We start from the raw sequence: 20208 nt of genomic DNA, 5'->3' as shown, positions 1-20208 counted from the left end.
TCACTTGTGCCATGAACTTCCTCTCCAGTGAAGCGGATGTTAAAGGCATATGTTGGATCTCCTCCACTGGCCAGCTTAACACAAAGCTGAGACGATGGCACGCAAGACAGCTGGCGAGCTGCCTGGCAGAAATATGTGTTCTCTGAGGATCTGATCTCACCTGAAGTACAAATGCAGAAACACAGAAAGATTTTGCAGTACAAATTATATGCAATTAAGAGAAACAATAACAATGTGAACAAGTCAAAGGGATGCTTACCTCCCACAATCTCTAGAGGGTCCAGTGTAATCTCTGGAGCAGCATGGTCAGCTGTCCGCTGTACTGTCGCATTCAGCACTCTGTTCATTACAGTGACCTTGGTGTCGTAGAAGTTTAGACCTGTCACAGATGAAGATAAAAGATTAGGTGACAAGTGTAAAAGCTAAAGATCTAATGAGATTTACTTTGTTTAAAGGGATACAAAGCGACCTCCAGCAAAACTTGGTTTATGTTTTTGAGCAGCTACCGGCTCTGAGCCAGTTTGCGGTAAGCGGAACCGCAGCTGGGTGTGAACAACCGAATTGTTTTCAGCATGCACACACGACAAGACAGGTAGCGGATAGTGAGTAGATATTAGCTGATTTTGTCAAAAGGTTTTCTATTTTACAATTGCTTAGTATGCTTAGTAGTCCAGGTCAGACATTTATGTTTTAAATGCTGGACCTGTGCCGAGACCATGCTCACCTTTGGCTACACACAACAGCGCTGCAATGCTGTTCTGATAGGTCTCTGTCTGTCTCAGTTCCACTAACGGCAGGAAGAAACTCTCCAGGGTGTTGTTGAGGGACTGCAGCAGAGCAAACCGCAAGCGCAGGCTCTCCACGGGCACGTCTGAAAACAAACACACAAAAGAAGGGAAATATACACTAGATGACAAAACTATTTTTTATATTAGTTTAATTAAACTAATATGTGTATATTGAATTAAAAAAACAATGTAATTAGGAGAGGAGGAACAAAACAACACCACCACGGACAGTGGTTTTCTTACTGAGCAGGCAGGCCACTCGAGGATCAGCAATATCACTGGGGTCCAGGTAGACTTCATGGGGGTGTAGTCTGGCTGGTGTGATAGCCAGGTGACGGCAGAGCCTGTTGATGTACTGGACCAAGGACACGTCCATTTCCAAATTCCACTTCCTACAGGCCTTCTGGGCATGACGAGTGTCTATACAGGTGCACCTACAACAGAGGACAACCGCTGTTAAATAGAGACCTTCCTTAATGTTTAGTCGCTTTTATTCATATGATAACAGTCCGCAATTTATCGAAGCTGATCATTTGAAGGTGAAACATCCTAGCTAAAACGAATAGGCTAGCACTGAACACAGAATATTTCAAACGTCTCGGCCATCTATAGTGCCTGTTAACTCTCATCAGCTATCAAACTGCTACAATTATGTTAAATATTTCTAACATCCAGAAATTGGATTGGCTTTACACACTTCAACACTAGGAAACGTGTAAGAAATACACAGTACATACAACAATATATATATCACATTAATATCAGCAGATACTCAGTCATTAAAGAGCTTGAAATGGGTACCAAAACAAGGTAATAATATTGCAACCATAGTGTTTACGTGTTTACAACCTACATGTTAGGTTCCCGAACAGCCTGTGGTGTGAAAGTATTTGGTGTACAGAGGAATGACTGCTGGTAATAGGGGGGTATGCATTTCACTAGTCTTAACCTTTCAAAATGGAGGTCATAACCACAAGCCAAGATTGCCCTCCAGACGCTTCGGATGTCCTGCTTGGCTCGGTCAACAGCAAATTTATGGAAGCCTTCCAATGTCAGGTACTTCTCCTCTGGAACTAAAGAAGGTGGTTGTAGGTTAGTAGAGCATATGGTAGGCCTCAACCCAAGTTCCAAGTGTTCCAAGGGATATCTGAAATGATCACTAATTTTGTCTGACAACAACAGTAGAATCATAACATTTATTTTCCATTAATTTAAAATAAAGATCAGTTAATTGATCAATTGTTTCATTATTAAACCCAGATAAAAGCAAAGACGTAAAATATTTCAGCAACAAGTTCAGCTTTTTATATATTTTGCCAATACTTTGTTAACCTTACTGTCAACAATCATATTCAGTGATGTGTTCAGTCAAAGTAGGAACCAACCTTCCGTTTTCTTAGCAGGTGATTTTTCAACATCTTTCTCGTCAGGCCGGGATTTCTCAGGAGATTTGGGCTTCAGGACTGTCTTCTTCTCACTGAGTGCAGTCCTGGCAGAGGCAAGAGACCAGCATATTAAGATCTAATTACTATGTCAAAGTGTATATGTACTTAAAGATTAAGCTTTTGAGTGTTGCGTTGGAAATGCCTCACCTGACACTGTTGAGTACAGACTTCTCCTTGGTGGGAGGTTTGGTGATGGGTCTCTTGGTGCTCACAACCTTGCCTTGGTGCTGTTCTTTTCCTGCTTTGCTGTATTTGTTCTTATTGGGCTTGGGAGTGCCATACTTTCTTAGAATCTGATACAGACAAATGAAAGCATAGGAATATTTCAACATCCAACACTTGAAAAAACCCCTGCATTTTTTATCATTCCCTGCCAACGTGTATTATATACCTGAGTAAGCTGGTCCTCAAGTACTTTCTTTGGAGGCCTAACATTAGTGAAGAAAGTATGCAGTAGGTTGCCGGGGGTCTGAGAATTGATCTGCTCCTTGCTAAGGAAAATGTCAGACACTTTGACTGGCTTGGTCGGTGTGAGGCTCAGCATCTGCTCTGAGTGTGAACAGCTCTTAAAGATATCAGTGAGGACATCTCGTGCTCCAGGTACAAGCTTGTCACCTTGAAACATGGAAACATATCAGTTAACATTTGATGCTGGTAGAAGGAACGTAGAATTAAAATTTCCAATACAGACAAACACCAACCTCTGACTGACTTGTCCTGGAAGTAGTCTTCTAGGGCAGAGCTTCCCTGTGTGTCAAACAGGCTTTGGTTAACACTGGAGGCTGTGAGGATCTCCTCATTGGTCAACTCCATCAGGTCCTCTTCACCTTCCAGACTGGACAAGCCAATAAGGTCACTGCTGTTGAAAAGACTGGCACGGATTTTTTCCACTTTGGCCCGAGAACGCACCTATAGGTGACGAAAGACGAGTAGTTTTCTTCAGAAAGCAAACAAAAGCAAACAGGGGAGATGTATTATGATGCTCATAAATCAACCCACCTCAATGACAGCATAACCCTTGATGGGTCTGGCCATGACGGCATTGCTCTCCAGTGATGTGACTGTGTGCATAGAGCCCCCATCTGACGCTGACGGTGTTTCTGCGCTGTCGAGAGGCTCCCCCAAGCTGCCGAGACTCCCCAGGCTTCCTGTACTACACAAGGAGGTATCTAGACTCTCCTGACTGGAAACAGTTTGAGGGTCTTGGGGGCCCTGTGGTGGATATGGAACAGCTGAAGCAGCAGCAGCAGGGTTGAGAGGCGGAACAGCTGACAGCTCCTGATCGACTGACAGTTCACTGGCAGTGCGGGAGACTCCCTGAGAGGAGCTGCAGATGGAGGTCTGGCTGGTAGAAGCTGAGGCGCTCACGCTCATAGCTGGAGTCACACTGCTGGAGCTGTCAGGACTCTCAGGACCTCCGTTGTTGGGGAAGGGGCGCTCGGGTTCAGGGCACATTTTGCCATCCTGAGGGCTCGAGATCCCAGCTCTAGATTTTTGCTTCTTTGGATCCTCTTCCTGCAGAGGGATGAAAATTTCATCTTTGAAGAGCCCTCCGTGTGCGTTACAAGCCCTGCGGATGGCATTTCGAACCACGGCCTCCTCCAGGTGCGTGGGGATACCTGAGAGCACCAGCAGACGACTGTGGGCAGTGGGGCCCACCAAGGCCTGGCAGGCATCTGTCACTGCATCGCTGGTCACACTTAATCCCTGCGGGTCCTTATTGGCGAGATGCCGTATGATCATCAGGAGGGTGAGGCCACGGTGGAACCACAGCATGTCCTCAGGTTTACTACCCGCCATGTTCAGCAGGGCACTGTCACTTTCCGATAGCCGCGCGCCTCCACTTCCCCGTTTCCCAGAGACCACTGCCGCCACAGCAGCCGCCGCTCTCTCGCGCTTCATTTTCACCTTCTTACGTTTGGAGAGCAGACTAGGGCTCTGTGGGGTCTGGCCCGGGGACGAAGAGGAAGAGGAGGAAGAGTCACTAAGGTTAGGGGCGCTGGTGGAGGACAGGGCTCCAACCGAGGAGCCGCTGACGTTGAGGGGAAGCGTCACCTCCGCCACAGCCAGACACACTTCCATCAGAGCGTGGAAGTAGGTGGAGAAGCGGCTCTGCTCGGCCCCCAGAGCCAAGGCAATGCCTCCAGAGGAAGAGCCCCCTGCTCCAGCCCCTCCAGACGTCCAGCCCTGAGTCTCCCGGTCGTAGAGCTTTCGCAGTTCCGTCTGCAGGGCCATGAGGACCGCCAGGCACGGGTTGAGCAGCAGAGCAATGGAGCTGGAGAGGCCAGCGGGGCTCTTGCGCTGCTCCAATTGGTGGATCTTCCGCAATAGCTCAGCCAGCAAGTGAAATATGAGCTCTTTGATGGAGGGAGCCAGATCCGTTGTCCAAAGCAAACCACCTAAAAACGTTGAATTTCAGAAAATATACATTTTATTCATGTTTGATTGTATGTAGTTTGCACGCTAGTGCTTATATGATTTATGGAACTAGTAATGACTATGCAGCTTTAATTAGATCGTAAACTTTGGACATTTTTATAGGATTGACATTGTATGACCTTTTAAGTATATGGTTCTTCCTGAGTGGAGGGCAGTTTTAAAGAATCGAGCAAAGACTTAAAATCTCACATCGAAAGAAGCAATACATGTCTATGTTTTTACTTTTGAGTTTTTAACCTTGGAAAATACACGACTAAGCAATAAATAATATCCAAACACCATAAAACAATATCAGGAACCAAATGTCAAATTGCTAATTTGTGGAAAAATCCACTTTGGTACGTGTCGGGGGATTGTGGAACAGAATTTCATTAGGGTTATTTTTGGCTAATTAAATTACAAACAGGGTAATAAACTATGCCTATAAAGTAATGTTATGACTGGTGTTTAACCTACCTAGTAGTTCTACCACCTGCAGCAGCACAGACGAGGGCACCGTGTCCAGCTCATCCTCTGATCGATCATCGTTCTCTCCCAGCTTCCACGTCAACAGCTGTTCAGCAAATGCCATGGCCAGAGGAAACTCCAGTGGTAAGGAGTGCAGCACCATTACAGCACCAGGAGGGGGCGACACACCTACAATCAAGACAATGGGATATTTCATTCCATATCATCCTTTAACAGATTATTTTGTATGAAACGTTGAAGCTGACCTGTATGAATTTCCTTTAAGAAGTTGGACACTCACCCAGTCGGATGTGCACCTTATCAGTGGGTATGATGACAGAGGGGTACTGGTTGGTGGTGGGAGGGGGAGTGAGGCCTGTGTTGGTGGGTGAGGCATCCAGTGGATAGCACACTGCCTCCATCAGATTTAGCTGGCCATTTCTACGAACTTTGTGACCTAGGCCATACACCATGACTCGAGCCCATGGAGCTTTGTAAAGGCTGGAGCTAATGGAGTGGAAAAAGGCAGGAGAGATTTAAAAATAATAATAATTAGGTAAAAAAGATGGTGATAAATCTGGTATCGTAATTGTTGAAGTTGAATTGAAAAGGAACTCACTCTTTCCGGCAGCCTAACTGGCTCTCCTTGCAGGATATGATCACAAAGGCAGCACCTGGAAAGCTGACATCCATGCTGACCTTTGACTCTGTCACAGGAAACTCCTCAGATGTAAACTGCTCAGGTGCATTCTGTCAAAGGGAACAGAATCACAAAATAAGATTAGAAACTTTACAAACTGGGTAATGTGTCTACAGCCAAGTTATTTAAATCAAGCAAGGGTGTGTAGAGCTGACCTGAAGGAAGCAGCAGATCTGCTTTGTGAGCTCCAGCAGGCTTTCCTCTCCTTGATGCAAGGCACGGGTGATGGCCACTGTCAGCCACTCCCGGATGGGCTGAGCATTGCCCTGGTAGAACAGTTCTGAGGGGGAGCAGCTTTGGCCCTGGAGGTTGTGCAGCACCGACTGGGCCAGTAGAATAGAACTAGAACTAATAGTGCCATCTGCAGGGAAGAACAATATTGTGGCAATTGGCAAATAAACTTTAAAGGTCATCAAGATCACATTGAGAGATCCAGTTATTCACAAGAAACATTCTTCTCACCAGGGAGGGGTGGAGCCAGCAGCTGATTGGATAGCAGTTGCAGGTGTTCTAAGGTGATGTCTCGGATAGCAGGTATATGGAAAAGACGAGTGAAGGTGTGGGGACTCTTGGGGGCAAAGATGTTAAGCAAGGCCATACGGCAGTATAACCGAGCAAGTGCACTTTCGCAGCGAAGCAGTTCCCTACAGCAAAGCAGAAAGACATATTTTAGAGCACTGGTGTAATATACATTTACCTTGTGCTCGTTACCATAAAATGTGTGCATTACCTATGAATCTGGATGTTGCTACTGTCTAGTGAGATTAAGCCATTGGCTGCAGTTCTTCGAGATCCAGCAGGCGGGCGCTCCAGCATCTCGATAGGGTACCAATACCTCACCAGCACCCCCTCACTGCGTAGGTAGGTCTCCACCTGCACAAGCTCATTGACCTGGAGACGTTGAACGAAAAAATATTAGCATTTATATCATGATGGCCATATGGAGTCTGGGTATAGCTGATTACCACTCTCAAGAGTAAGGAATTTCCTAATAGATTTGCCACAATTCCAACTTGGGTATAGAAGGTTGGTATTTGCCAGGCTATGAACATTTTATTTGATATAGTTGATAGATACCAGACAAATATTTAAAAGGGATATACAAGTAAAATGGGCTTTGGATAACATACAATATGATACAATATGAGTTTTGAATATATTCTTATTCAAAGATGTTCTCCGTAGGATTACCATCAAGTTTATTGAGTGTTAAGTTCCTATCTATCAAATACGTAGTTAAAACAACGGTGATTGAGCATATGACAAAATGGTGAAAATGCCTGTATTTGCTGCGCTTCCCAGTAATACTGTCGGAGTAGCTATGCCGTTTTTCCCGAGGTGCATTGCCATGTACTCGGGCTTGGGAGCTTCAGAATCAGTTGTACCGAGTTCCGAACTGTGTGCAATGCATTCCAGTAGATCCTGTAGTAGTTTTTTTAATATTGTTTTTATCTTTTAAATAGAGCCTATGGTTTTTATAAGACATGGTCCTAGGTTCCACATTTTTAAAATTGATGAAAAGGTCTTCCTGCAAACTGTGTGTGCTGCTGTGTCTAAATTTCCCGATTTTCCACGTACAATCGAATGCAGCAGGAATGCCTGGGCGAGTGCCACTGTGCTGACAGTGTAGCGAAACAAACTCTGTCTTTGTGTTGTTCTCATAACTTCTGGGTCACAATGTTGGATCAGAACACACTGATAACTGTCCGCAGGTTAGAACTGCAAATCTTCTGAATTCATTTGGTCAATAATGTTCGGTTTAGAAAGAAACTCTGGTCCGGAAGCGCCTGCAATTACATTCACTGCCACTACAAACAACAGCGTAACTCTATGTTGAAGATTTCAGCTTTAAGTCGCAGAAAACTAAAACAGTTGTTTGAGAAGGACACACATTGGAAAGATATTTAGGAAAGCATGAGAGATCAGGAAGAAATGAATCAGTTCACTGCATCACTAATTACTGGGTGATGATGGAATTTTTACAGGTTATCGTTTTCTTTTTTTGGAATGATTTGTTGAATTAATGCGAATAGGAGTCTTGAAGTTTTTTCCTTGTGGAATGGAAACTGTAGACTGTATAGAAAGTAGTGCATTGTTAACATTTGGTCTAAAGGTGTTTAATAATACCATGAGGGGTAATACAAAATAAAAACATTCTATAAAATAATAATAAATTCCTCAATCATTTTAAAGTTGAACCATTTAGAGGTTATCAATACATTTGCAATAATGACTCAAAGAACGGAAACATAGGTTTGTACTTACAGAGTCCACATCCAGAACTACTCCATGCAAACCAAAGGTCTTTAACATTCCCCGGATAGCAAACTTCGGCAGGGCGGTCCCTCCTGTAGTGCTGTTTGTGTTGTTGCTGTCCGGACAGCGGATGACCACAGTCAAGCCTGTGTTGAGTAAACAAATGGTCATACAGTTTTTAATACAGCGCTTACTAACAATGTACTTTGAAGTGAACTAATTTGAACTTGCGTATGAATAATGATGTAGGTGTATCGTACCTTTGCGAACTTTGTCAATAGTGAACTTGTTGGCCTCATCCTTGATATCCTCAATGGTAGGGAGGTAGAGGTCACGGGGGATTCCGCCATTCTCTTCATACAGGAACTCCACCGTCTGTCTTGCAATGTCAACCATGCCTGTTGTCAACAAAATACACAACGGACACAAAGGGTGTCAAAGTTGTTTAGTCTATATAAACCAAAATGATGCAAAAACATTCAAAGCTTAACCTAAAATTGACAGAGAATTCACAGGCTCAGAAAATGTATGGTTTCGCTAATCTTTTATCACATTTTTCCAAGCCCAAGCTCTGAACTCATTGAATAGGTTATTAACTAATAATGGGTTATAAAATTAATAACTAAGCAATAGGTTAAGTAAATGTAATTCTATCACTATAATAACTCCAACTTTTCTTCATATTTAAAAGGATAATTAATTTAAAAAATTTTTTGTATCAACAGTACCAGGATGACTTTGTGAATAAGGTTCTGAAAGAAAAATGTGCAAGCTACCAACCTTAATCCTGCTAATGTTTCATTAATGATAAGATTCAAGGGCTTTGTTCAGCTTAACATTAACTAGTGCAGTATCTTATGCCTGTTTACGATCCCTGTATCTTAAAGGAACGTTTTACTGACCTCCTGATAACTCCTTGTCAAGATCAAATAATGTTGGTACAATAGGGTTTTTATGTGATGGGAATCTGTTGTGTGTTACACTGGGACTGTAGCTTCTGTTTTGATGCTATTCTTTCCATTCTTTACCTAACTGCAGCGCTCCTTTGATTTGGTCCAGACCAGATTTCCTCTCAGCCTCGTTACGGAAACGCCTACGAATGGTAGGGAAGACTTTGGTCTCCCAGGCCTTTACCAGCAAGGCATAGTGGTCCTCCTAAGGTCAAACATGAAACAAAAGATACATTGACGAGTACAAACTTGATCTTAAGACATTATAAGAAGATGAAAGTGTGGAGAGGTGAAAGCCCTGTTTACCCTTGGGACATCATCATCATCCTCATCATCACTTTCGTCGTCTGCGAGAGGAGGAGGATGTGGTTCAGGCCCAGATGTGACCAGGTTCTCGTAGCTCAGCTCAACTTTGTAATGGCCTGACAGGTCACTGTTGTACTCTGTACCAACAGGAAAGGACCAACAGAACATGCAGGTTAAACAAATGCTATCCACTGGGAGAGTAATTTAATCTTTGTGTCAGTGTAGTGCACTCCCTACACGTCTTTAAGAGATATTCATGAAACATTAATAAATGTACAGGAGAAGCATGCACATTTCATGATGATAATAAGCCTGAACAAAGGTGATATACATACGTTGCTGGGCAACTGCCACAGCTGCGATCCGACAAGGGGGTCCATGGGAGCCAGAGTCAGAGGTAACACTTGCACCTGCATCATTGTCACTGTCTGAGGCCATAGCAAAGGGGAGTGCTTCAAAATTTGCACTTATTTCCTCTGCGAGGTCTACACACAAGTCAGCTGCATTTCTGTGAGCTTGGCCTTCTGCGTATGCAAATGGCCGGTTTCCGAAGTTGGCACGTATCTTTGAGTTCTTCAAGAAAATGGAAGGGAAAAAAAATAAGTTTAACTACATTAATCCTGTTGGAAAAGTGTGTCACTGTCACACATGATCAACATAAACCCACCTTTTTTTGAATGTGGACCAGAGGCCACATTCCACCAGCTACATCGTCAAGGATGGGGCTGAGTCGCTGGCCACAGTAGGTAAAGTAGACTCTCCCTTTAGGGGCCTGACCAGGGGGTGGAGGAGTGCCCTCAGAGCGCTCCCAGCCTATTCCAGCCACGTCGCCTGTGTTTATATCAATGTAGGGTCACATTCTTAGTGATGGCTCTATATAAGCAGATACAGCTTGACTTAAGGAAGAGGGATTTGCTAGCACAATGGAGTTTTTGAAAGAGCAGCCAGATAAATTATAATTCTTTAGGAGTTTAGTTCAACTCTATACCACATGTTCCTGTGTACATTTCTAAGTTGTATAAACACAACTAAAGAGTGTATGTAAAGAAAAATATATTATGTCTCCTGTCTCACCAGGAAGAAGAGCCACATCCAGCCTGACACTCTTCCACTGCAGCAGACTGGAGCCATTGTAATGCACTGCCCTACCATTACTGATAAAGACAGACAGAAAGACAGACAGACAGAAGACAGATGCACAGAGATGGAACAACACACACACAAAAAAAAAACAGTCAGCGCACAAGTCAGAGGCAGAACAATTGGGAAGAGGATTGAGTCTCCTAGAGTTAATGTGCAGGTGAACATACTTATGAAACAAACAGGTGCCGACAGGATTGGTCCACGCTCCGTCTCTCTTCTCTGCCTCGGTGGCAAAACCAAAGGACACAATCGGGCCACTGTCCTCTTCAGAGTCTCCATAGGAGACAATTTCTATCTCCCAGTAAAATGATGGGGCCTGCAGGGACAAAGAGAAGTGAATGGAAGAATGTGGACAGGCTGCAGTTTCAGTGCACCAATACAACAAACTAACTTAGATGGCAAATATTAATGCAGGTGTGCATTTTACTGTGATGTGCCCACCTGAATTGGTACAGGACAGGTGGCGTAGATGAAAGTGCCTCTGGGCAGCCCTCCTCCAGCACTTGGATCAGCCAAGAAGGTTACAGAGGTCAGGCGGGATGAGAACATGCAGGCACGGACCGGAGGGAACACCCTAGAAGGACACCAAGTGATCTCCTTGGGCTGATGAGACGAGCACATCAAAGGGATAAGGAGATGAGTGTGGCCAACAAATCTCACTGTTCGATTAATCAAAATGTCTCTGAAGACTCTGTTGGGGCTTGCAGCAATATAATCATTCAATTTAAAAAACATGTTCAGATTTCAGTGGGTTCGGTTTTTAAGACTGAAATTCTCTTTGATAAAGGAACGGCTTAGTTATCACTTTTTCTGTCCCTGCAGAGAATGGATTGTTTATTTCTATGTTACAGGATAGATATGTATGTTAGAGAGAGCATTTATATTGTGTGTGTGTTGATGGTAAGTGCATAAAAATTTGTAAAAGTAATTACATAGTAGGCCTATAATATAAATTTGCTAATTCCCACCTGGCGTCTGTCTGTCTGCAGTGGTGGAGGAGGAGGCCGAGCACAGTCCCGGTACAACATTCTTACTCTTTCACACTGAGCCTCGACCATTCCGAGACGCTCCCCTGCAAAAGATGACAGAACTTTTCTCAGACACACAGCTGCAAACAAAAAGTAAGGAGTGCTGTATAACAGACCAAATGTGTAACCTTGTAAATGAAAGCTGAAAAGGTGAATGCTCACCAGGGCTGCATTCCTGGGCAACCAGGTTGAGAACCTCGACAGCCGCGGGACACTGTTGGATGAATTCCTCACAGAAAGAGCTATCCTCCAGGAGTTGTGCCATCACCAGACATGACCTGAAAACCATTAACAGCCTTGTGATTTTTGGTCCATCTATGATTTTACTGGAGATTAAAAGCAACACTACTCAATCTTAGACCATTAAAGTCAAGAAGATAAAACATGGAAAGGTCTTAAAAGAAAGGCTGAGTCTTTCCGCAGCTGAAGTGGTTTATTTTTCACATGAATGTTTACTAACCTTGTTCTGATTTCAGCCAGCAAGCGTACTGCAGCCATTACCGGGCTGGAGCCATCTCCCGTAGCGGGTAGTGAAGTGTGAATGGAGAGACTGCCCTCCTGTGGCAGAAGCATGGACTGCACTGCCTGAACCACCTTTTCTGTGATTGAGAGCTTGTAGAGGGGGAGAGCCTGTTGAGGGTGGGTAGAAGATTAAAGGGAGACTTAAGTTGCATTCAAGCTGATATTTTTGGTGAAAAATAAGGACTGTGTTTGATGCTGAAACTTGTACCTCAGATCTGGGTGTGCAGAGACGTGATATTGGTACTGTCAGGATATCAGAGGCTTTGCACGCTTTCCTGTACTCGCAAGAAGGGAACTTGACTGTAGCGATGCCTTCCGGCTCATTGATGGACATAACTATGCCCACACTGCCCAGAACTCCTTTACCTACCACCTTCAAGGCAGAAGAAACACAGAAACATGTTTAAGCTAAGGGAAAAGGTGATGATATTTTCAAATGCTTTAATCAAGGATGCAAATTACAGCACAAAACATTGAAAGTGGAGTATTTTCACTGTTTTTCCCTCCCTGCTGACTTACCTGGACCTCAGAGCCGATCTTAATAGTTTCTTTGAAGCCCCCGAGAGCACAGAGTGCAGCAACCGCTTGTCTGCCAATGGCCTGCAGCTTAGCCAGTTTCCTGCCACTGCTGCTCCCTGTCTCCAGAATACTCTCAGCATACTTCCCTAGCTGAGGTATAAACATTAGGGCCCGGGAGAGAACCTATCAAGAACCCCAAAAGAGAAAGCATTAGGTTTAATAGAAACAGCATCGTATATAATCATATCCAAGTCAGACTAGATTCTAATTTCTATTCATAGTACACAACAATGTACTATGAATACATTTAATCAAAATAAACATTGCAATAAAGTCAGACACATGAAAGTTACTTTTTCAGCCGTGCTGGTCCAGATCTGAGCGGTGTTGGACTCAGGGGCAGTGAGCAGGCTGTGCAGCAGCGCTATAACCTCAGCAGCCATACTGTTGGCCACATGGCCACTGATGAATGGTCTCACAGGGTCCGACCTATTTGATGCAAATTTAGAAGTAATGTCAAGTAATGACAATTTTATTTATGTAGGCAAACATCACAAATAACAAATATGGTCTGAATGAGTCTGTAAGGCCTGGGACACACATCCTGCGACTACCTCTGGAGCGCGTCTACGTCTATCACTGCTGCGTCTCTCGCGCTGTTTTTGGCCACACATACACACACATACAACGTCTCAACTGCTGCTTCATAGATAATTCCCATTAATATGAAGTTGTTTCATGTCATGTTATGATGCATATGATGAATATTGTGTTTCGACAGTAATTTGTGTGCCTCATTGTCCTTATTTTGAAAGGGCCACACCAGGAAATGGTGAAACTACAGCGAAAGCTGCTAGTATGAGGTCAATATGACTGTCAACAGAGTATTTCTCTACCAGTTAAAGCAGAGAGTGTTTGACCACACAAACGCACACCCATTTATACTCATTTATCAATATCTATAACTAAATGAGAATTAAATCTATTCCAACATTGTCAGATCTATTAAGTATAGTACTGAAGTTTTTCTTTAGAATTTACCTGGCCAAATCAGCATTCCTGTCCCTACAAACAGCGGTCTGAGCGGTTTTCTTCTTGTCACCAGTGGTGATGCCTCCAGCAGCCTCCGGGGCGGGAGTCTCCACAGGCGGACCAACACTCACTATCAGACCAGACTGGGCCCACTTGTTGGCCTTCCTCAGGGCAGCTGCTGCCTCTTCAGTGATCACCTCACAGTTTCCACTCTAGGGAGGGTTTAAAATAGCACAGAGGAAATAAGGATGGCACTTGGAATAAGAATTCAGACACAAACTATTTTATATTGTGAGTATACGTTTTCCTTCTGTAAAATGCATACCTTTGTCATGTCTCTGTCCATCTTTACAACCTTTTCCATGTTTGCTCCGGTGCCAAGCCGAAAGGGACGTCCCTCTGAGCTGCTGCATTTTGATATGGGGATGGATAGACACTCATGTCACAGAAACCCAGAATAAGTCAAGTCAAGTCAAGTCACTTTATTTATATAGCACATTTAAAACAACAGAAGTTGAGCCAAAGTGCTTTACAGTCATAGCAGATAAAATAAACTCCCAATACAATAATATAAAATAAAGTTTGAGGGGTTTGAAATAAAAACTACAGATATTAGGAAAAACCTTACCTGAGAAGTGGTTGTAGAACCTCATGAGATGACTGGTCCTCTCTCTTGTGGATAAAGATAGATAGCTTCCCATCAACCGCCTCTCCCTCCTCCCCAACATCATCAGACTTCAGAGCTCCTTTGGAACTGGCACGGGACAAACTGGTGTCTGGCTCAGAGGAGCTGGGGGAGAGCAGGGTCTGACAGCCTGGTTGAGAGGGAGTATTATAAATATTAAGAAGTAGAAGGAGAAGGAGAAAGCAGCATAAAGACGATGTAGTTGCTTATCTAATATATAATGTGTTATTTAGCACTCCTAGGTAGGAGACCAACCTGGTACGACATAGTCTGCCAGCTTGGCTAGCAGCAAGGCTGCGATACGTGAGGCGGGGTCATTAGCGTCTTGTTGCTCGGCATCCAGGGTGTTAATAGAGTAGCTCCATGAGGGCAGGGCCACGTTACCACAGTCCTCCACACTCATGAGAGGCAGAGCAGCTCGACACAGCTGCAGGATGATAAGCACCAGCTTTGGAGAAGGTCTCTGGTCCAGGAGCAGAGACAAGAGCTTGGAAACGCAGGCTGGCTGACTAAGGATAGCTTTCCCTATGTGGCTCCTGGAATACAAAACAAAGGAACATATACAGAACATTTTATAAATACACACACATCTATACAAATACATAATGATGTACTGTTCATAGTGAAAAGGTCATTTTAGTTTACCTGGAAAGGTCATTGAGCAGACTTAGCACATCCTGTAAGGCATCATTGCCTGCTGCCTGATTCCCACAGCACTCTGTGGCTCTGGCCAGGTGATTGGTCAACAAGCTGGATACTTGTCGGGCCAGACCAGAGTGCACTGCATCTGTAGAGCCACCTTTAAAGACAAAATGAGTATTATTACAACGACATACTACTCAACTTGTAGTGTGCAACCTTTTGCTTTTTTTACATCTCGCAAGTTGCAGTAGAGCACATACACACGATCGAAGTAGAGTCCATAAGCACAACACACCTTCCACCTTTTCCCACTCAATGCAGCGGTTTGCCAGCACCTGGAAAGCAGCCCAGGCCATGGTGGCCACCTTCTGCTTTTTGGTCTGCTTCTCATTTGAGCTGCATTCCCTCTGGCCGCTTAAACTACACAGGCTGTCCATGAGTTGGACCAAACCACTCCGAACTAGGCACTGCTCCTCACTCCTATGATGACAGTAAAAACAAAATCATGGTAAGGAGTCTGAGGGTTAAGCGATACAAAGACACATTTACAGATATTGCAAGTTGAATTATCTTGCCTGGTGTATGGGATTGTGCAAAGCAAGCCAATACTATTGGCACAAGCAATGGGGTAGCGAGCACATAGTGACACTACAGACGTCATGGTCTCCCCAAAGGCTTCCTGCACCTTCTCTACCATTCCACCACAGGTCAGCTCCTCAATCCTGCACGGATGGCACACACAAACAAACACAGATGTACAGAGGAACATTGTTTTACTCTGCCGTTATATTTTCAATATTGTAATATGATGACCACAGTTCACAATCTGCCTGAGTAATCTAATCTAAATGTGGAGAGTAAAGTGGGATTGTTATAAGTGTTGAAAGCCTCCTACCTTGGGCCACCTTGCAGTACCATAGTGACAGGTCCCACAAGGTGGGTGACCCCACCAACTCTGACAGCAGCAGTTAGCAACTCCCTCATGTGCACAAGTGCCTGCTTCCGTGTGCTACCACGTCTCCAACGAGTCTGCGCAGCAGACAGGAAACTGCTGCTTGACACCTATAAAAACAACCAATGTGAAAAGATCTCAATGTCAGACCAGAGTTCTCTTACTGATTCTCATATAGCTATGGCAAAACACAAGTGAATGAAAAAAAGTGAGAGACTTACAGCCTGATCAGGTGTTGTTCCGATAAAGGCGAAGAGCTGTCCCAGCAGAACACTGTATGTTGGTTTGTCACGGCTGTCCTCTATAGCTAGAGACTGCAGCAGGGTAAAAGAGCTGCTGCGATGGCTAGTGGGGTGATGTCGCCTCCTAATGGGTAAAGCAACGAGTAAAGGAATACATTAATTCCCAGTTCAATGATAGGATTTTCAAACATTAAATCTATCAAATAAGAATAGACTAATACCTTTGGGGTGCGTGTGTAAACTCCAAGTCCTGGTTTGCAATCATCTCCAAGTCAGAGGGTGCAGACATGCTGCGTAGAAAGACAGGCTGCTTCACCATGGGGTTCACCGTCTTGGCGTCTGAGACCGACTTTGAGGCTGGTCCCAAATAAAAAAATCCAGAATTATGTAAGACTTAAGCTCACTTCCATTTTGTCTCTGCGTAACTGAAATAGCTAAACATTTAGCTGGAATTACTGACTGACAAACACTGACAGAGTAAGTCAGGATCTGCATAACATAACTATAAGTGTTTGACAACATCAACATTCAAGACTTGAACTGTTTGAAGGATCAAATCTCCAATCCCAAGCTTGCTGCCCAACAAGGTTTCACTTCACAAACAATTAGTACCACGAGAAGATGCATAAAAAGAGGAAATGTACCTGGACCTGGTGTGCCAGCAGGTGTGTTGGTAAGACTTCTGCAATGTGGAGCGATGGTTACATGGAGCAGCAGCTCAGTGCGGTTCATCAGACTCTTAACCAGGGCCTTGGTTTTGGCCAGTGAGGTGCTATTTCTGAGGTGCATGGTGTTTACCTCCTGAAAGAACTTCTCCCTGTTGGTGCAGATAAATAACGAGACATAAGGTTACTGCATGAAATGACCCCAGACAACTGAGATAATGTCACCTGCTCCAAGTGCTAGCATCATTTATAATAACTTGCCTCAACGTAAGGACAACATTTTCCAAATCGGTAAAATCGAGTGGGATCTCCTTCAGGGAGCAAAGTAGTTCCAGCTCCTTAATTTTGTTCTAGTACAAAAGAAGACAACAATGAATTATGTATATCAAAGCAAAGTGTAGTGGTAACGGAATAATCTCTTAGGCAAAAGTAAGTTGTGCGCCGAACCGGCTACCTCAAAGAAATGGTAGTCGTGAAAGAAAGGAGTGTTGTTCTCCAGCTTTCCCTGATGGGCCTCCTCTACCTCATTCTGCCACTTCTGCTCCAATTCTGCAACACTCTGAAATGAAACACAGGAGATAATTAGTAACAGAGTAAGACTCACACTTTGTCTCTGTTCAGGTTATACTGCCCAAAATATCTCATATAATATATATAATATAATAATAATATATAAAATAAATGTGCCAAATATCTTGTAATTTCAGTGTCCAATTGGCTATCTAAGCTATTGTAAGCTATTATATTATAAGCAAGTGTAAATATGCTTTGTCTATGGCTTTGCAACAACGTCACTTAAAAGTACTTCCCAATTTATCCCTTTCTCTGTAGCCAACAGGAAGTATGTGATTAAACGATTTAATGTAGGACTTTTTGAATAGCCTTATTAAAAATAGACAAAATGTCTGACATGTGAAGTGTGCACGGTGTGTCTTTCCCTTATAGAAAGAGAAGATCATTTAAAGCATGTTTGTTTTCAAAAAGCTTCCTGTGTAACAGAAGCTCACCTGCAGCTGACGCTCCATAGCATTGATCTTCTTGAAAGTCTCAGCCATGATCTTACAGACCAGGTCATACTCCTCGGCGTGATCCTCCCGGTACTGGTAGTTGACAAGTGACTGAAGGGCATCGACCAGGCTTAGATGTTTTATGACACACGATACTATAACCTCCTCCATAACATCTGGCCTGATCACCTCCCTTAAAGAAACACATGGAGGTAAAAAAATAGTTAGCCCTGGACAAGAGAACAAAACATGTTTTACTTTGAGACTGTAATCATTGATATCGTGATCATATCATTTGTGAGCGTTAGTATCTGCCTTATACAAAACTGATCAACTGTGGCTTTTAAGAATCTGAGGAGCTGTAATACCCCCCCAGAAAAATATTGAACATTTTCTGTGAGCCGGAAGGCAAACATAAGCCTTGATCTTCTATTTTAAAGCAGTATGTGTCAGCATAATCAAAATATAATGGCTTCAAAGGATATGCTGATCATCTGAGGACCAGTTGAAAACAGATTTATATTTTACTATACATAATTCATTTATAAAACTCAGGGCTTTGTTCTGTGCAGTTTAACAGTTCAAGGAAGTTTTGCTCTTTGTTGCTTCACCTCTCTTTTCATCTTTAGACTTTGGTAGCGTGTAGAAACCATGCTTGGATTTGAAACATTTAGCATTTTAGCAATAGTTTTGACATTATCTTCTGTTTAGAGTGATGTAAAGTGCATATAGTCTGTACTGTGACAGCACAACTTACTTGATGCTAGGACGGAACTGGGGACGAGCTCTTCCAGACACCTCTCGTAGCCTACCCATGATGCCTGGCGGGAGGCGGATACGAGGCAAGTCAAAGTAGGCCCCTGGCATGAGGCCTGGGGGTGGGATGAGCACGTCGGAGGGGTACGTGAACTCCCGGTCCTCCTCAATAGTGAGAGGCAGAGGTGAAGGGCTGGGCGTGAGGGCAGGAGAGATTGCACCGTTTGATTCCACCTGCCACTGACACCTGGAGAAGAAAACAACGCATGTCATCAGTCTGTCGTCTTGCCTGTTTCGACTACATACTGATAAAGAATGTGCACAGATTCCTACACTGTAATATACTGTACTTATAACATGTGAGACATTTTGTGGTATTTTCATTTAGCTACATCACCTTTGCAGCAGCTTAGAGCAGAGCAAATCGTGGCAGGCATCCTCCTCTCTTGTAACCTCTGGCCCGTTATAAAGAATGCGGAGCATTGAGCAGGCAAGCACTGACAGACCCAGGGCAAGGTCTGCCAGGAAGGGAAGGCCTCCAGAGACATCCTCTGATGACTCCTGAAAAATAAAATAGCATTGTCTGAATTAGCTGTTGTTTTGTTATGTTCCGCAATGCCGGTATGATTGAACAACGTTAAACACAGATGTATGGGACATGCCAGTGCTCCAATGTTTTACCTGGGCTCTGACTGTGCAGGAGAACCCCCACATGGCCTTGTCTGGGGTGTTGTGCTCACGTCCACTTCTCATCTCAAAGGAAAACGTCACTGTGTCTCCTTCAACCTAAGAAAGTACACCGCGAAAAATATAGCTCTTCAATACTGTATGTGCACTGTCTGTTCACTTTGTATGTTTGTGCAAAACCGCTTATTATACCTTGACAAGATCTTTGGGCCATCCTGTCCCCAAGACACTGCGACTGCCATATCCCAGAGTGTTCCCTCCATACTCTGTTACTTTACGACTGTTGGTGTTGGGACCAGCATAGATAACCAACTAAAATACCAAAGAAAACATTTAGTGTAAAAAAAGACACCCAAGCTTTACTATGCTTGAGAAATTGAATACCTGTATGTAAGAGCTAAAAAACATGAAGGACAGTGTGCCTACAGCTTGTTTATCGTGAATTAATACCTTGTCATAGTCATACTGCGAGGAGCAGCGGGAATCAAAGCGAAGGTACAGGCAGCGAGCACCTGGGATGTGTACTGTCTCCTTGAACTTATAATTGTCCCTCACAGGGTGTACCGTCTCCACTGTCTTCCCAGCAGCCCAAGGGGCAGGTATTTTCAGTCCAGTCAGGAAACCGGGCTCCTCACGTTCATCAAGAATTCTAATTTCAACGATACAAGCAAATTACTGGTATTAGAAAACTGAGCATATTACAAAACAACTGCCACTTAAGTTACCATAAGCCCTACTATAATCATGATGGTGCTCCATTATGCACCAAAGCAATCCAGTGCATTCGTTTTTTAACATTTTTATGGTGGTCCTTCAGAAAACGTACTTGTCATCCGCAGCACAAGCCTTCGCCCCCTGCCCTAGAGAACCACCCATAAGTGGAGGCTCTTCAGTAAAAAGTGGAGACTGAGTCTTGAGTAACAGTGCAGTCTGGAAAACAGAGAGAAAATAAATACTTTAATGATGACTGTGGTTTCTACTCAAGGAAAAACTTTTT

At 43.8% G+C, this 20208-nt stretch overlaps 1 protein-coding gene across 2 annotated transcripts in view; it reads right to left on the bottom strand.

The window, feature by feature from the left end:
* Positions 1-20208, bottom strand: part of hectd4 (HECT domain E3 ubiquitin protein ligase 4) — a 38068-nt gene that overhangs the window by 4539 nt on the left and 13321 nt on the right. For both annotated transcript variants that reach the window (XM_080043187.1, XM_080043188.1), the window contains exons 20-70: positions 20038-20141; positions 19662-19860; positions 19404-19523; positions 19206-19310; positions 18922-19085; positions 18526-18771; positions 17769-17961; positions 17216-17320; positions 17019-17111; positions 16741-16909; positions 16318-16453; positions 16076-16220; positions 15798-15964; positions 15478-15624; positions 15198-15382; positions 14906-15059; positions 14516-14796; positions 14204-14390; positions 13901-13982; positions 13585-13787; positions 12897-13032; positions 12544-12726; positions 12233-12397; positions 11963-12132; positions 11665-11780; positions 11443-11546; positions 10916-11077; positions 10642-10790; positions 10406-10485; positions 9999-10162; positions 9667-9904; positions 9332-9468; positions 9104-9230; positions 8336-8473; positions 8085-8221; positions 6550-6710; positions 6282-6463; positions 5975-6180; positions 5739-5869; positions 5421-5626; positions 5129-5308; positions 3233-4632; positions 2935-3142; positions 2625-2848; positions 2381-2526; positions 2174-2277; positions 1738-1861; positions 1032-1222; positions 725-871; positions 260-379; positions 5-160 (exon numbers count right to left, since the gene is read on the bottom strand). In XM_080043187.1, the coding sequence (XP_079899313.1) occupies positions 5-160; positions 260-379; positions 725-871; positions 1032-1222; positions 1738-1861; positions 2174-2277; positions 2381-2526; positions 2625-2848; positions 2935-3142; positions 3233-4632; positions 5129-5308; positions 5421-5626; positions 5739-5869; positions 5975-6180; positions 6282-6463; positions 6550-6710; positions 8085-8221; positions 8336-8473; positions 9104-9230; positions 9332-9468; positions 9667-9904; positions 9999-10162; positions 10406-10485; positions 10642-10790; positions 10916-11077; positions 11443-11546; positions 11665-11780; positions 11963-12132; positions 12233-12397; positions 12544-12726; positions 12897-13032; positions 13585-13787; positions 13901-13982; positions 14204-14390; positions 14516-14796; positions 14906-15059; positions 15198-15382; positions 15478-15624; positions 15798-15964; positions 16076-16220; positions 16318-16453; positions 16741-16909; positions 17019-17111; positions 17216-17320; positions 17769-17961; positions 18526-18771; positions 18922-19085; positions 19206-19310; positions 19404-19523; positions 19662-19860; positions 20038-20141 (9277 nt within the window). The remainder of the gene's footprint in view (positions 1-4; positions 161-259; positions 380-724; positions 872-1031; positions 1223-1737; positions 1862-2173; positions 2278-2380; positions 2527-2624; positions 2849-2934; positions 3143-3232; positions 4633-5128; positions 5309-5420; positions 5627-5738; positions 5870-5974; positions 6181-6281; positions 6464-6549; positions 6711-8084; positions 8222-8335; positions 8474-9103; positions 9231-9331; positions 9469-9666; positions 9905-9998; positions 10163-10405; positions 10486-10641; positions 10791-10915; positions 11078-11442; positions 11547-11664; positions 11781-11962; positions 12133-12232; positions 12398-12543; positions 12727-12896; positions 13033-13584; positions 13788-13900; positions 13983-14203; positions 14391-14515; positions 14797-14905; positions 15060-15197; positions 15383-15477; positions 15625-15797; positions 15965-16075; positions 16221-16317; positions 16454-16740; positions 16910-17018; positions 17112-17215; positions 17321-17768; positions 17962-18525; positions 18772-18921; positions 19086-19205; positions 19311-19403; positions 19524-19661; positions 19861-20037; positions 20142-20208) is intronic.

Source organism: Ammodytes marinus (genome assembly GCF_949987685.1).
Source record: "Ammodytes marinus genome assembly, chromosome: 2".
Taxonomy (NCBI): domain Eukaryota; kingdom Metazoa; phylum Chordata; class Actinopteri; order Uranoscopiformes; family Ammodytidae; genus Ammodytes; species Ammodytes marinus.
Note: the sequence above shows the minus strand (reverse complement) of the source record. Positions and strands in the feature narration are given on the sequence as shown.